General features: G+C 48.6%; 1 protein-coding gene across 1 annotated transcript in view; it reads right to left on the bottom strand.

Annotated features, from left to right (window-relative positions):
• Window positions 1-14,871, bottom strand: part of ARHGEF10 (Rho guanine nucleotide exchange factor (GEF) 10) — a 135,156-nt gene that overhangs the window by 75,480 nt on the left and 44,805 nt on the right. The window contains exons 8-11 of the mRNA XM_011937549.1: window positions 10,015-10,178; window positions 6,698-6,814; window positions 4,093-4,207; window positions 1,498-1,604 (exon numbers count right to left, since the gene is read on the bottom strand). Coding sequence (XP_011792939.1) covers window positions 1,498-1,604; window positions 4,093-4,207; window positions 6,698-6,814; window positions 10,015-10,178 — 503 coding nt within the window. The remainder of the gene's footprint in view (window positions 1-1,497; window positions 1,605-4,092; window positions 4,208-6,697; window positions 6,815-10,014; window positions 10,179-14,871) is intronic.

The raw sequence follows: 14,871 nt of genomic DNA, 5'->3' as shown, positions 1-14,871 counted from the left end.
TCCCTTCTTTTGATATTTTTGGTTTTCAGCTTCATCACTACACTAAGTTCTCAGAGTGCAGGATCCAAGTCCCTCTCACATGGTGTGTCCCCACCAGCACAGGCAGCCACATGCAGTGAGGGCCCCAGATAGCAGAGGATTGGCCAGTGTGTTATCCTATTGAGCGCCTCACAGGACTGACAAGAAGGTATTCAGCCACGAACCCCTTTTATAGCTCCTGAGTCTGAAGTGAGGTCGGTGAGCTGGACAGCACGCACAGGACAAAGCGCTAGATCCTCTGTTCCTGCACCGGGGCATGTGGCAGCACAGATCACATGGCCCCAGTGAGCACAGACAGGTTAGGGGCAGGCTGTGATGGGAGAGACTGAGATCAGACACGACCCCTTCTCACGTAGCTGGAGGATGCAGTTGCGATGATCAACCTCCTCCAAGTCCAGGCTTCCTTACAGAGTATACAAGGACAGCAAGGGGATTTGCGAGGATGAAACTCAGTGAAACACACCAGGGACCCGGCATGGGGCCTGCACAGAGCATGCACCCATGAGTGACAGCCGCTCAACAACCGTCTCCAAGCTCTGTGGACACTTCGTCCCGTCACTCGTGTGATGCTGCTGACAAAACTAATACTTCAGTCATCGCTGCTCAATTCCAGTGAAATGTAAGCTTCCTATTTTAGCCTGGCCGACTACGAACAGCTCGCAGGTTTCCCTTTCCATCTCTTTTTAAACCTGGCCAGTCACTAAGCATTTCTATGTTGTTTTTCTTTAATCTGACCATGCTCTCTCTCGCTCTATCTGCCTACCTGTATCCAGGGATCTCCCCAGAGGCGTGGATTACACATGTGTCTGCCTATCCATCCTGGTGTCCATGATTTGCACCTCGCTGCCCGTGTGGGAAACAACTCCCATCATCCCAAAGCATCAGCCCCTGCTGCTAAAGGCCTGCAAACTCAGTGCTGTCCCTCTGGTTCCTCAAGTTTTCTCTTCCTTTTACCCAAAGGCAATCCAGTGAAAACCAGTGATTTTTTTTCCCTTCTGCTACCAAGTACCAGATTTTTAAGAAATGCATTCTATTCCGATTTAATTAGTGATTGAAAATCTGTCATTTTCATCTCAGTCTCAGGTAGCTACATACACATACTGACCATACACACCCATACTCGGTCTCTGTGAAAGTACAAACTGTGGACTGACTCCCACGAAGAATGCAAGTTCCTCCCCTTTCTCACAGTTACACTCAGGGGTGCTGTCCAAAATATTTAAGGACCCAAAGGGCCTGAGTCCAGGCCACAGCTGCTGACCAGGGTCCCCCAGACCCTTGTTGAGCCCAGCATTAAGCCTCTAAGTGCTGGGCCAGGAGTCTACAGTGGAGGTCCCGAGTGGATGCAGAGTTTGAGACAGCAGATATTTACCAACCAGCATCAAACATACAAATATTTTAAAACCAGCACAGCTCTGCTGGTCAACAGTCCCTGAGTGTCAGCTCTGCCCATCTCACCTGCTGCTGAGATAAACCCTCAGGCATCGGGGTCAAGATGGCTTCTGGGTGCTTGCAGTCAACATCAATGAACAGATTCTGCTCTTCCTCAAGGGAAGATCTGTGATCTTAAAAAAAAGTCAAAATGCATGAGTTTTACATTGAAATAATATATTCAGAACACTATAGTACACTAAAATAATATGTCAAATAAATATTTTGTGTAGACCTTTCAATTTTCCCTGCTTACTTGACACCCAGCTATTATTAAGTTGAATTTTTAATAAATCCAATAAAATATTCTTTCCACAGAGTAAAACAGTATTTGTCTGTATTTGAAATTTTCAGTATTCAAAGTTTAACTTCAAAAGGGAGAGGTGCCATTTGAATAGTTACATAGTAAAGTGGCAATACTTTGGAATGTTAATGTTTTAGATATTTCATAAATTAAATAGTTTCTTACTCTATATTTTACTCTATAAAATATCACAATCAGAAACAAGGAAACACAGCTAAGAATGGCTGAGAATGGTCACTGAAAACTGAGGTGAGTCAAAAGTCAATGAAAACTGAGGTGGCACTTAGTATATTTCTTGTGCCTCTCTCACTGGACACCTTAAGAAGCATAGCTTTCCAAAACTCAAACAGTTTAAACAAACACTAAGTTCACAGTCGGGTGTGGTGGCTCACTCCCCTAATCCCAGCACTTTGCGAGACCGAGATGGCAGAATCACTTGAGCCCAGGAGCTCAAGACCAGCCTGGGCAACACAGCAAGACTCCATCTCTACAAAAAATTTAAAAATTAGCCAAGCATGGTGGTGAGCACCCGTACTCCTAGCTAGTCAGGAGGCTGAGGCAGAGGATGGCCTGAGCCCAGGAGGTCGAGGCTGCAGTGAGCTGTGGTCATGCCACTGCACTCCAGCCTGGGCGAGAGTGAGACCCTGTCTCTAAAAAACAAGAAAACACCTACATTCACTTTTTAAAACACTGGTAACTATATTAAAGCATCTACAAAATGGCTGGAAATCAGAAAAGCACAGGAAGTTTTAGGGGATAGAAACCTGAGTTTTTCTGGTTCAAAGATCCCAAACCCTGGCTGCACAGAAACATCTGTCTAAGGGGCTTTAAAACCTAGTGATGCCCAGACTTTTCCCTCAGAGATGGACGGATCAGCCAGGGAAGGAGGGCCTGGCACCAGCATGTTTTAAAAGCTTTCTAGTTAATTCTTAGGTACAACCAGGACGAAGAACAAAATTCTGAGCAAGCCTCTCATTTTATGGCTTAGGAAACTAGGGTTGGGAGTTAGGGATTTGCCTATTAAACCGCCGCATCTCTCCAACTGATCCCCCAGAGAGCACCCCTAAACCAGAGACGAATCACGACCTGCTCCCAGGGACGGAGTCAGGGTTTCTCAGACTGTCCCACACACCCAGTCCTGGGGGACTCTGCCGGCTGCAAATCCTGGCTCGGGGGCCTGGCATGGGCTCTGGGTGGGCAGTTGTGATCAGATCCTGGAATCTGGGTCCTGGTCAGGGAGTTGCTGCTGGTGGCAGACACACTCCTTGAGGCAGTGAATACGGCCCCAAATCCTAACTCCTCACTGGACTGAGCTGCCTGTGCTTTCCAGGGGCTGTGTAAATATGGCCACCTCCTCAAAAGCTGTCCTTTGCTGCCCCAAGCACCTCATGGCACCCCTATCAGGGCACAATATTACTGCACATGTTACTAGAATGCACCTGCCTGTCTCCATCACCAAACAAACCCTCGGGGATGCTGACAGCTTTCCCCCACCTTGTCTGAGATGCCGAGGGCTTCATTAGGACTGAAAGAGGAAAAGGCCTCCTGAGTTACACCACGTCATACCAATTACACATCGTATCTGAGGCCGTTCCTCGAGGGAACACGTGATTGTAAAGTCCCTTCTAAGTACAGATATTAGCAAATGCTGCCCATGTCCTAGCATCAGACAGGCAGGTTAGAAAACTGGAGAAACAACCGGGAAATGCCAGGCCAGAGTCACAGCGACCCCTGTATGACAGTGAAGTCTCAGCCACCCTCCCGTAACTCGACCTTAAGACATCTGTGCACAAAGGCTCTGAGAAGTTTCCTCGGACGGTGCATAACCCTGGCCTGCCGCTTGTTGCCACCATGCATGACACCTCACACCAGCTGCCTTTTCCACACATAACTGCACAGACCACTGCCCCTTCGTGAGATTTTTAGAAAAACCTGGAAATTCTGCTATCTACTCCAAATCTCCCCTCACCAAGGAAAATGTTCCTGAAATCCCAGTTCAGGATGCTCACGACCTCAGTCCCTGCGGGACCATGCCCAGGAGGACTGATGTGCTGTAAATACAGAGTCCAATGCCAAGAATGCACAGTGACGGAGGCCCCTGCGCGGCCCTCCCTAGATCCAGCCAGTGATTCTCAATGATTCCCCGCTGCTGGGTGCCCTCAGCCTAAAACGCCACCCCTGCAGGGCAGGGAGGCCGGGGTCAGCGGGGCTGATCCAGACCCAAACACTGAGCAGGCCGGTGCTACCTGAAGCGCAGGAGCCTGCACGGCCACCCCCAACCCCACGTCCTCCCCACAGGAAGACCCACAGGCACGGACCCTGTGCAATGAGAGACTTCGTCCTGATGAACGAGCGGCCCCTCTTCACAGCCGCCCTGGTCCTCTCCAGCCCGTCCTTGGTGCCGTCCTTCGCAGCCTTCACGAGCTTCTGCATCTGCGACAGAGAGGGAGATGTGAGAACGGGACGGTGGCAGAACCCACCTGCGACTTTCATTTGCCTGTTTTAAAAGAATACTGTCAAGTAGTCTGGTTCTTGTGAGCTCATGTGTCATGTGCAGTTCTGGGCTAGGTTTTGTTTTGGTTTTGTGTGTTGGAAAAAAAGAAAAAAACAGACTTTGAAAACACAGCCCTTACTGGACATGGTGAAAAATGTTCCCTGCCCCATTTGCAGTATTATATGTGATCCACCCACACAAAGAGCTACGTGGGGGTCACAGGTGAGTCACTAACGTGCACAAAAGTCAAACAACTTGCCCCGAATTAAATGGCAAAACAACTAACTGCAGACGCTCACAGCTCCAGTTCAGCCTTTTAACAAACTCCCCGCGGCTTCGCACCGCACCCCATGTTGGGGCAAGGCCAGCTGTTGACAAGGCCACCTCACACGCACGGTCACACGGACCCAGCCCCAGCCACAGCGCTGAATGCAAGGCCCGGCAAGTGCTGCAGACACGCACGGGATCCACCTGAGGGAGGGTCGGGGTGCAGCACACCGCGGATGTCAGACTCGGAGGCCACGTCCCCCGGGCCTGGGGCTCCCTGCCTCCACTTCCTCGGAAAGAGCCGTGCTGGACGCTCACGGCTGCCTGGACTCAGGCGTCTGAGGCGTCTCCTGCCATCTGATTTCTTACTCCTTAAAAACCGAACATCTGAGGTACCGGCCACTGGACGCTGACGGATTCGTCTCTAAAAGATGATCTCTTATGGGACAACCGACGTCCCCTTCCCAGGGACCTCCCAAAGGGACCAGCAGTGCAGCTGAGAACCAGGCTCTCTTCACTCTGGGTCACATCACTGCGGGAGGAGCGGGGCTGCTGGACGCCGGCGTGCAGACAGTTGCTCTAGCCCTGGCCGTGTCTGCCTGCCTTGGACTTCCAAACGCCTGAGGGCTGCCTTCAGGAAGTGTCCACCATGAACACCACGCAACACGCCTGGCCTCACACCCGCGTCGCCCGCCCCAGCCCATCTCCATCACTTGCAACGCTGTCCCCCATCGACGGCGTTAACATCATGGCCCCTGTGGGCTCCCCCGCTCCTGCAACTCCCAACCCCACATGGGACCATGTCCCGCTGCCATTCCCTTGGCCCCTGCACCCATGCCCCTGCCTCCCAACCGATGCCGCAGACAGCCCTGCCCGCCTGCGCGTATCCATCCCGCACAGTCTGTCCACCTCCTGCTCTTTCTCAATCCCGGGTCTGGGCTGTGAACCCTTGGTTTTTAGCCAGCCCGTCAGGATCCCTGGACAGAGAATCAGAGAACTGCAAACCGACAAACTGGAGGGCCGCCACGCTTCCTGAGCCCCAACTCCATGCAGAGCAGGTGAGACCCCGGGTTCCAGGTCACAGCCTCAGCCAGGTCTCCTGGCTCCCAGAGCTGACACGGGGCTGCTCTCACTAGGGGAAGCGAGTGTGCTGGGCCCGACCCTGGCTGCTTCCCCGGCCTTCCTTCCCCACTTCCCACAGTGCCCTCACCTGCTTCAGCCAGGGCACTCCCCGTGTCTGTGGAAATCTCCAAACGTAGCTCACACACCCCTCCCATGGCTCTGATGGTGCCCTCCGCTCCTCGGAAACCCCGCCACACTGCCTGCCGCCTCCGGCAGGTCCCATCAGACACCCTGCGGGAAGCCAGCCAGACACTGGATGTGAGGGGGCAACGCGGCTCCCAGGAGGCGGCCGTGGCTTCGGATGGCCCAAGCACAACACGGTGGATGAGCCGGCTGCTCCAGAAGCCGGGTGGAGTGCACGACCCTTTCCAGTGAGTGCCACTCAACACATATAAATGATCACAAAATACCAGCAGGATAAAAGGTCAAATTCCAGGAAAAAGTACTTGACAGTGCCCTTTTAAAAGACATCGCGCGGAACAGACTGTCACCACACTCACGTCCGGCAGTTCTCAAGCATTCCGGTCTCGGGGGCCCTGGACGCTCTTAAAAATTACGGAGAGCCCAAATGGCTTTCGTTTACGGGGGTTTTACGTATCAATATGTACTGCATTTGAAGTTAAAATGCTGAAAAAGTTTGGATACTTTTATAAATGTTCATTTAAAAAATAATCAACCTATTACATGTTATCTTAAATAACATCGATGAAAAATTGCTGTGTTTTCCAGAACAAACAGAAAGTGGCATTGTTTTGCATTTCTGGAACCTCCTGTCACGTAGACAGCCGGACGGCATTGCGCCAGCTGTGAGGCCACAGCCGTGGAGCCTCCAGAATGTTCCTGGGTTCTCGGTAAGAGGGACAGACTGAAAGGCACAGAGCGTCTGAGTCCACATGAGCCCCAAAGCATCCGGGGATGCCGGGAGCCCCGGACCACCCTTTGAGAACCGCTGTTGAGACAGCAAGGACTGACCGAGCCACGTGGTTTTTCTTTACTGCCCGGCCGGCGAGTGGGGGCAGCGGCTGGGGGCAAGACTCTACCTTCAGTTCATGCTTCTGCCTGAGCTGCTGAATCTCCACCGCGCCCACCGTGCTTGCCATCAACTCTCTCATCTTTTTCTCATAGTGCTCCTTTAAACGGGTTAGGTCATGAGAAAGCTACAGCATAAAGAGACACAGTCTTTTCACAAAAAGGCTCTTTTTGGTTCTTTGGGACAATTTCACATTGAGCGGATACTGGCAGCATCTGCAGTGGCACATCAGGCCTCTCCTGGCTGGGGGCTTCTGGGACCACACATGAGAGTCCCCATTACTAGCCCGGTTGGTCGTTGAGAGATAAATGCACAAACAGTTGGCCGGGCGCGGTGGCTCATGCCTGTAATCCCAGCACTTTGGGAGGCAGAGGTGGGAGGATCACTTGAGCTCAGGCATTCAACACCAGCATGGGCAACATGGTGAAACCCTGTCTCTATTAAAATCACAAAAATTAGCCAGGCAGGGTGGTGCGCGCCTGTGGTCCTAGCTAGTTAGGAGGCTGAGGGAGGAGGATCACTTGAGCCTGGGAGGTGGAGACTGCAGTGAGCCGTGATGGTGCCACTGCACTCCAGCCTAGGCGACAGAGTAAGACCCTGTCTCAAAAAAAAAAAAAAAAAAAGAGAGAGATAAATGCAGAAATGAGTTAAACATGGCATCAAAACACAGACGCTATCCAGACACCAGGCTAGAGTCTTCTCCGTGCTAGACAGGAGCAAATGCACGCACACAAAATATCTGTAAAATCATTCATTTACATTTTGGTGGAATGAACATTATCCAATATATAAAAATACACAAAATTATTTTTATGTCAGCATCCAAGCAAAAGATACTTGTATTTAAACTGTACTGAAGGTGACATATTTTGGGGATGGCAGCATGGATTTTCAAGTCTCCAACCTGAGGCTGACTGGGGACCCCCTGGATCCTAGACACTTTAATAAAATTCGAGATTTTTTTGAGATGACTTTTGAACATCTAGTTTTATTTTGGTCGTTTTTAAAATGTGACCGTTTAAACTAGAAAACTTGGTGCTGCCTGCAGCACTTCCATCCTGGTCAGGCCTAACCCAGAGGCACCCTGTCTGCACCCCACACAGTATTCCCCAGTCCAGGCCACCGTCCTGGCAACATGGAGGTGCAGGAGAGGCTGGAAATGCAGAGCCCGGCACTCCCGGGTTGTAATTCTGCACCACAAACCCACTGTGTGCTGGCTTTCCCCAGCACCTTCTCCCAGCAGGGAGGGCTGCTGAACCACTGGCACTGCCCGGGCAGTCAAGGGCTCCTCTGGGATATGGGTCTGCCCCAAGGCAAGGGCAGGGTCTCCTGAGTTATTATTCAGGAGTGACTACTAATGCCTCTGGGCTCCTCAGTGGCCTGGCCCCGCTGTCCACAGCCCACCACGAAGGCGAAACCAAACAGCATGTAACCCACGCTCCAAGGCACCCACCGAGCCGCCATCTGTGACATCAGAGTCCAGCACTCTTCTTAAATCTCAGTTTAAATCAAGTGTCTGACTCAGCTACAGCAAGCTAAATATCATCTTAGTTATCAGCTCTGTTAAAAACTACAATTGCAGGCTGGGTGCAGTGGCTCACGCCTGTAATCCCAGCACTTTGGGAGGCTGAGGCGGGCAGATCACGAAGTCAGGAGTTTGAGACCAGCCTGGCCAACACAGTGAAACCCTGTGTCTACTAAAAATACAAAAATTAGCTGGTGATAGTGGCTGCCTGTAATCCCAGCTACCTGAGAGGCTGAGGCAGGAGAATCGCTTGAACCCAGGAGGTGACCTGAGATCACGCCACTGCACTCCAGCCTGGGCGACAGGCAAGACTCCGTTTCAAAGAAAAAACCAAACAAACAAATAAACAAAAAAAACAGAAAAATTACAATTGCAGCTTCATTGGTTGTTTAAATCGCTATTGTAATAATGATGGTGACAGAAAAGATCGAATTCCTGGAAGAACTTGTGAATGAAACTGGGTAGGTGAGCTGACCGCCATAATCTGGTAGATTTTCCTTGAGTTTCATGAAGCAGGTTCACAGAATATGAGAATTGTAGGCAACCCATAATCACTTGTAAACCATAGGGATGTGGCAGTTACGTCCAGGAGTGAAATCTCCGCTTACTGGGGGCTACTAGGGGACGGGTTATCACCAACTGTCACTATGGCGGGCATCGGGTCACCATCTGTATCAGTAACACAGGACTGGCTGGCCTCAGACGAGGACTGCGTGTGGCCTGCATCTCAGCCTCACACGGAAAGTACATGGAGATCACTGCAGATGAGCACAAATCTATCCTTTTACAAATAGTCAAAAAAAACTCTAACAACAAAAACCCTGTGGCACGGCCCAGCACCACCGAGACCTGGGATGTGTCTCAGCTGAACGGTTCCCAGGTTCCATGGCTCACAATCACCCAATTCCAGAATTCACGCCTTACAGCTCTGACGTCCAACCTCACACCCTAATCTCAAGACTTTTCCACACACACACACAAATAAAAATTCCCTGTAAGAAAGAAATTCCCAGGCTGGGTGTGGCGGTTTACACCTGTAATCCCAGCACTGTGGGAGGCTGAGATGGGCAGATCCCCTGAGGTCAGGGGTTCGAGACTAGCCTGGCTAACATGGGGAAACCCCATCTCTACTAAAAATACAAAAATTAGCTAGGTGTGTGGCGGGCACCTGTAATCCCAGCTACTTGGGAGGCTGAGGCAGGAGAATGGCTTGAACCTGGGAGGCGGAGACTGCAGTGAACTGAGATCACGTCATTGCACTCCAGCCTGGGAGACAGAGAATCCATCTCAAAAAAAAAAAAAAAAAAAGAAAGGATTGTCACAGGGCAGTTTAGAAGCCTTTGTCCCTTAACATCTTCTATTTTTACCTCTTCCTGTTCATGCTGAACATGTTAAAAGTTCAAAACCTGGTTTAAGGCAAAGTGCAGATGTGCTATGTCTCAGGGAACCCCGATCCCATCTACTCAGTGTTCTGCAAACGGTGCTATGTGCAAAGCACATAATACATTAAAACACAAGTAATTCAGAGAATAACTACTTTCTTATTCCAGGTGGTGAGCTCATTTAAGACCTTTTAAGTGGTTTACAGAAGTTTAATTTCTCAATCCTTCCATGACGATACTTAACTATATGAAACAAGAGACGTCTTCTCCTTTGCCAATATCTTATGCTTTCCCCAAACTACTTATCAGCATCTTAACAAATCACTAAGAAGTACTAGGTGGATCACAATCGTATATTCACAGCCCCCTGCCCGTGTCAACACAAGAGCACCGTCCCTCACACGTGCCCGGAATACATACTTGCTTTTTGTGGTTGCTGCGCAGGAAGGACCTGGGAATCCCATTCTTGCACTCCGAGTCACTCTGCTCTTCGTAACTTTCAAATTCACTCGAACTCCATCCGTATTCCAAAGAGCTGTTTCCACCTTCATCCCCATTCTCAACATCATCATAAATCATTTCATCTGAGTGCATAAATTCCAAAATGAAATTAAAACTTTAGAATTCCATGTGAGCTGTTTTGTGCCTGTTTGCGGTTTTACCGAGTCATCTAGAGCTGGGGGTCAAGGCAAATCTGAATCATGCTGAGGACCCTGCAGAGCCCCGGGCAGGCTCCACGGAAGCTACTGTGCAGAGCCTCCGCCACCCGGGCAGTGCCGGGGAAAAGTGCTTCAGGCGTTTCTCACAAGTGCCCCTGCCCCATCTGTACCCTGAGGACCACCTGGCTACGGGCATCCACCACAGTCATGTCAGATAACTTGTCAGCCTTAGTAAACTTCCCATGAAGAAAAATCTTCCTTTATATAAACTTACGGGATGTTTTGAAAATTAGAGAGAGAACTGGTGAACAGATGATAGGCAGGTAGATGGATGGTGGATTATAGAACTAGGGATAGGTGGATGATACAGATATTCAAGTACTAGCACTAGCAAGAAAATACACACAGATTTTTAAATTTTCAATGCTGTGATGCTAACAAGATTTTAGAGAATGAAAATGACATTCTTCAAAATACCAGAATATTAGAGTCTCTCTAAATCTTTTATCAGTCACACAAGCATAAATGTTTCTTTATTTTACCTGGTTTCTTAGACATAAATAACCTCTTAAGAATAATCTCCATGCCTCAAAAATATTAAATTTATTCTTTATGCACCCACAATCATTCACTATAACAAAACTTGGCCTTAAAGATCCTTAGTAATCAAGCACTGAGGAATATATACATCTTAGCACATAAGTAACATTCAAAACCAACACTTGCTTTCACTGGAAATGCAAAATTAGACATGAACCTGTCACTTATAATCCCTAGATATTTGAAATTACCCTATCCTTGTAATATTTCTCCACTGACTACAAAACAGGTCCTCCAAATGTCTGATTAAAAGTTCTGGCAAAGCCATAAAATGTGTGAAATGAGCTCACTTTGCAGAAGCTGCAGTGTGTTCCGTGTGCCACAGGCAATGATCACCACCCGGGCACCCGGCAGCCTCAGCAACTCAGCTCAGGAGATGAAAAGGTCAAGTCCTTGCACAACTGCCTGAAATTTGGGGCTGAGCGTCATCCTGAGAGCTCACTCATGTGCCCAAGAGCCAAGAGTCACCCTGAGAGCCCACCCACGTGCCCAAGAGTGGAGGGGCTGCAGCCTCTACCATGGACTAGGGGACTCAGAAAGGGCGCCCCTACACGGCCCGGTGGGTGTCTGCACGGTTCCTCCAGCCTGTCTTAGGACCTCCACCCTCTACACGCCCTGGTGTGTGTCTGAACTCTCCCTCCAGCCTGCCTTAGAATCTCCATCCCCTACATGCCCCAATGTGTGTCTGCACGGTTCCTCCAGCCTGTCTTAGAACCTCCACCCCCTGCACGCCCCGGTGTGCATCTGCACTCTTTCTCCAGCCTGTCTTAGAACCTCCACCCGCTGCATGCCCTGGTGTGTGTCTGCACTCTTCCTCCAGAGGTTCTAAGGAACCTCCATCTCCCATTTCCTTGCATCCATCTCTGGACTTCCAGCTTTTCTGGTCTACACAAAACAAGTCCACACAGACATGGTTTCTATACATGTTATCTTTTTCACCTCAATTAGATTTTCAGCCCTTTGAGAGCTGGAGCTGCATTTTCTGTATTCAGCACAGCAGTTGGCCAGAGTCTAATCAATCAATCTAGTTCTCTCAGGGCCTTGTTAGGGCTCCTGAGACCTGGCCACAGGATCAGGCAAGTTCAGACGCCGTTACCTTAGCTCTATTACAACTCAGGCTATTCAGAGGCATGAAAAATGGGTGGTTTTCAACGTTTTAGAAATGCAATTGCTGTTCTGGCCCCAGCATACGTGGAACTTCCAAGGACTTTGAAGGGTCTTGCTAACCATCAATTCAGTGAATTACTTATGCCCTCTTGAATGCCTGGGCTCGCAGATTTGTGGTTCTAAAACTGGACGTTAAATCCAGTCACCCTGACATGTTTTCTGACCAAGCCAGTGACTAGGGCAGAGCCATCGACTTATTTTCCGTGATGACAATCTTGTCAGCCCTTAGCCTGGCGTATTTAAAAAGTGGCCCTACGGAGGTGTTGGCTGCACAGTGAGCAAAACTAATGCCACTCAACTGTACGCACTGAACTAGATGAAACGAATATTTACATGTACCCTGACACACACACACACACACAAAAACAGAAAAATAGTGGCCCTGTGTGGCCTTCACAACATCTCCCACTTGCTCCTTGTGTTTTGAGAGCCCTGAACTCTAAATGAGTGAGGAAATGCGGGTGCACTACCCCACGGGCTCCTCTCAACGCAACGAGGAAATGCAGGTGCACTACCCCGCGGGCCCCTCTTAACACAACTTGATGCCAGCACACTGTCACTTTCTCCTCTTGCTTTTTGCTCACCATGGCTTCTGAGTTCTTATAAATATACACACATATAATTTCTTCGTTTTTCTGCTGCTGTGCCACGAGTGGTTTACTGGATACTTCAGCACGGTGCCCTTCTGCAGCCACCAGGCTTTCCAGTCTCCCGCTCCTCAGGACAGCTCTGCACAGAGCATCCCACGGGACCCTCCTGCGGCGGCGTGAGCTTCTCTCGGAAACTGGCTCCCTGCCCCACCACCACTCTGGATGTCCTGTCTGTTAACTCCTGCTTGTGCTGTCCTTACAAAGGGGACACACTGGACCTCGCCACACGGCAGATGGCTGACTGCTGGACTTCCACAGTGTGCTGGGTTCTGAGTCACCAGACCACGCCTTCTGCGAGGAATGCCCAATGCAGCTGGACAAATTACCCCAAAATGCATTTAAAACTTGTTTTTACAGCAACTAGCCTTTGGTCCTCACTTTATTTGTGACATCTATTTAAGTAACTTCCTGTGAGCACACTTACCTGCAAGCACCTAGGAGTTTTCCTGATCAACAGGATGACACCACTCTGTCTCCACGACAGCAGGCATACCTCCATCTAGTACTGGGTACGGAACTCCCCAAACGTATTTAGGGAATGAATAAATTAATAAATGCCTTGGGGTCCTCCCCATTACGTTTGCGGTAGATTTTAAGAACACGTCCTTAATTCAGCGAAGTGAGTTTCCTTCTATCAGGAGTTTGTAATGTTGGATGGCCACTGAACCTCCGCAAGTGCTTTTTAAACACATGTTGAGGGGAGCATGCGGGTTTGTGTCCGTTAATCTGGGGAAATCGTGTTACAAGAGCTCCCCAAAGGATCCTGAGCTGCCGCCATGAATGTAAGAGGTAAGATGGGCTCTTGCTTATGTGTCAGGGACATGCTGGATTCAATTTCCTGACATCTCAGGAAGGAAATGTAGCATCAACCCTTGTGGGTGAGGGGCGTTTACAAGCTTATCCCAACATTATAAACTAATTTACACCACATCCTTGCTTCTGCTGTTCACTGGAACCGTGCATGTAACAGAGGGGTTTGTCTGCTCCCTGAAGGCTCAGTAAACCCCAGCATAAAAACATCTGAGCCTGGTGGGCCGTTCTGCACAGGAATTAAGCAAATCATTCAGTATCTTGGATCACTGTAGGTTTATTCATGGTTTTTATTTTGGGTATATTTGATTCTTCAAGGCAATTTTTAATTTAATCTAACTTTTTGATAAAAAGTTATTTATAGCATCCTCTTATGGTTTTTACAAATTTCTACTGCAGTTACATCCTCTTGATCAACTTTTTCCTTTCTTCCTTCCTTCCTTCCTTCCTTCCTCCATCCCTCTTTTCTCTCTTTCGTCCTAATATAACCAGAAACTTGTCTATTTTTGTACTATTTTTAAAGAACCAACCTTTGGTTTTGTTAATACTTTATGTTGCTTTCTGGTTTTTTATTTCATCATTTTTGCCTTGCCCATTATTTTTTTCCTGTCACTTCCCTCAGCTCTGCTGCTCTTTCAGGTAGCTGGCTGGATGCTCAGTTCACTGTTCTCCGTTTTGTTTTCTTTTCTCTTTGTGTTTTTGAGACGGGGTCTTACTCTGTTGCCCAGGCTGGAGTGTAGTGGCGCAATCTTGGCTCACTGCACCTCCCGGGTTCAAGCAATTCTCTGCCTCAGCCTCCCGAGTAGCTGGGACTATAGGCGCCCGCCACCACGCCCGGCTAATTTTTGCACTTTTAGTAGAGATGGGGTTTCACCATCTTGGCCAGGTTGGTCTTGAACTCCTGACCTCGTGATCCACCCACCTCGGCCTCCCAAAGTGCTGGGATTACAGGTGTGAGCCACCATGCCCAGCCTGTTTTATTAACACATGCCATTATGTCTATAATTCCTTAGACTTTGAAATCTATACCATATAGTTTATGTAATGTTTTTATTATCATTCATTTTCTAGTTTCTATTTTGTGTTTATCTTTGACCATGAGTTACAGAGTAGTATATTATTTTTAATTTCTAAATGTTTGTGTTGAATTTTTTTACTGATTTTACTCAATTGTTATCAGGAAATAAGGTCTGAACACCCATTCTTTGGCATTTGTTAATATTTGTTTTGAGGCATACTATATAATTTTTTAAAAATTCCATGTGTTTAAAAAAATACATATTCTGGAACTACTTGCTTCAAGGATCTGTATATGACCTTCCAGTCAATCATACTACATTGCTGTTCTAGTCTTTTCTGGTTTACTGATTTTTTTTTTTTTTTTTTTTTTT

This window comes from Colobus angolensis, unplaced genomic scaffold, assembly GCF_000951035.1.
Source record: "Colobus angolensis palliatus isolate OR3802 unplaced genomic scaffold, Cang.pa_1.0 Scaffold165, whole genome shotgun sequence".
NCBI classification, from domain to species: Eukaryota; Metazoa; Chordata; class Mammalia; order Primates; family Cercopithecidae; genus Colobus; species Colobus angolensis.
The sequence above is the reverse complement of the archived record's forward strand: the minus strand, read 5'-3'. Positions and strand labels throughout refer to the sequence as shown.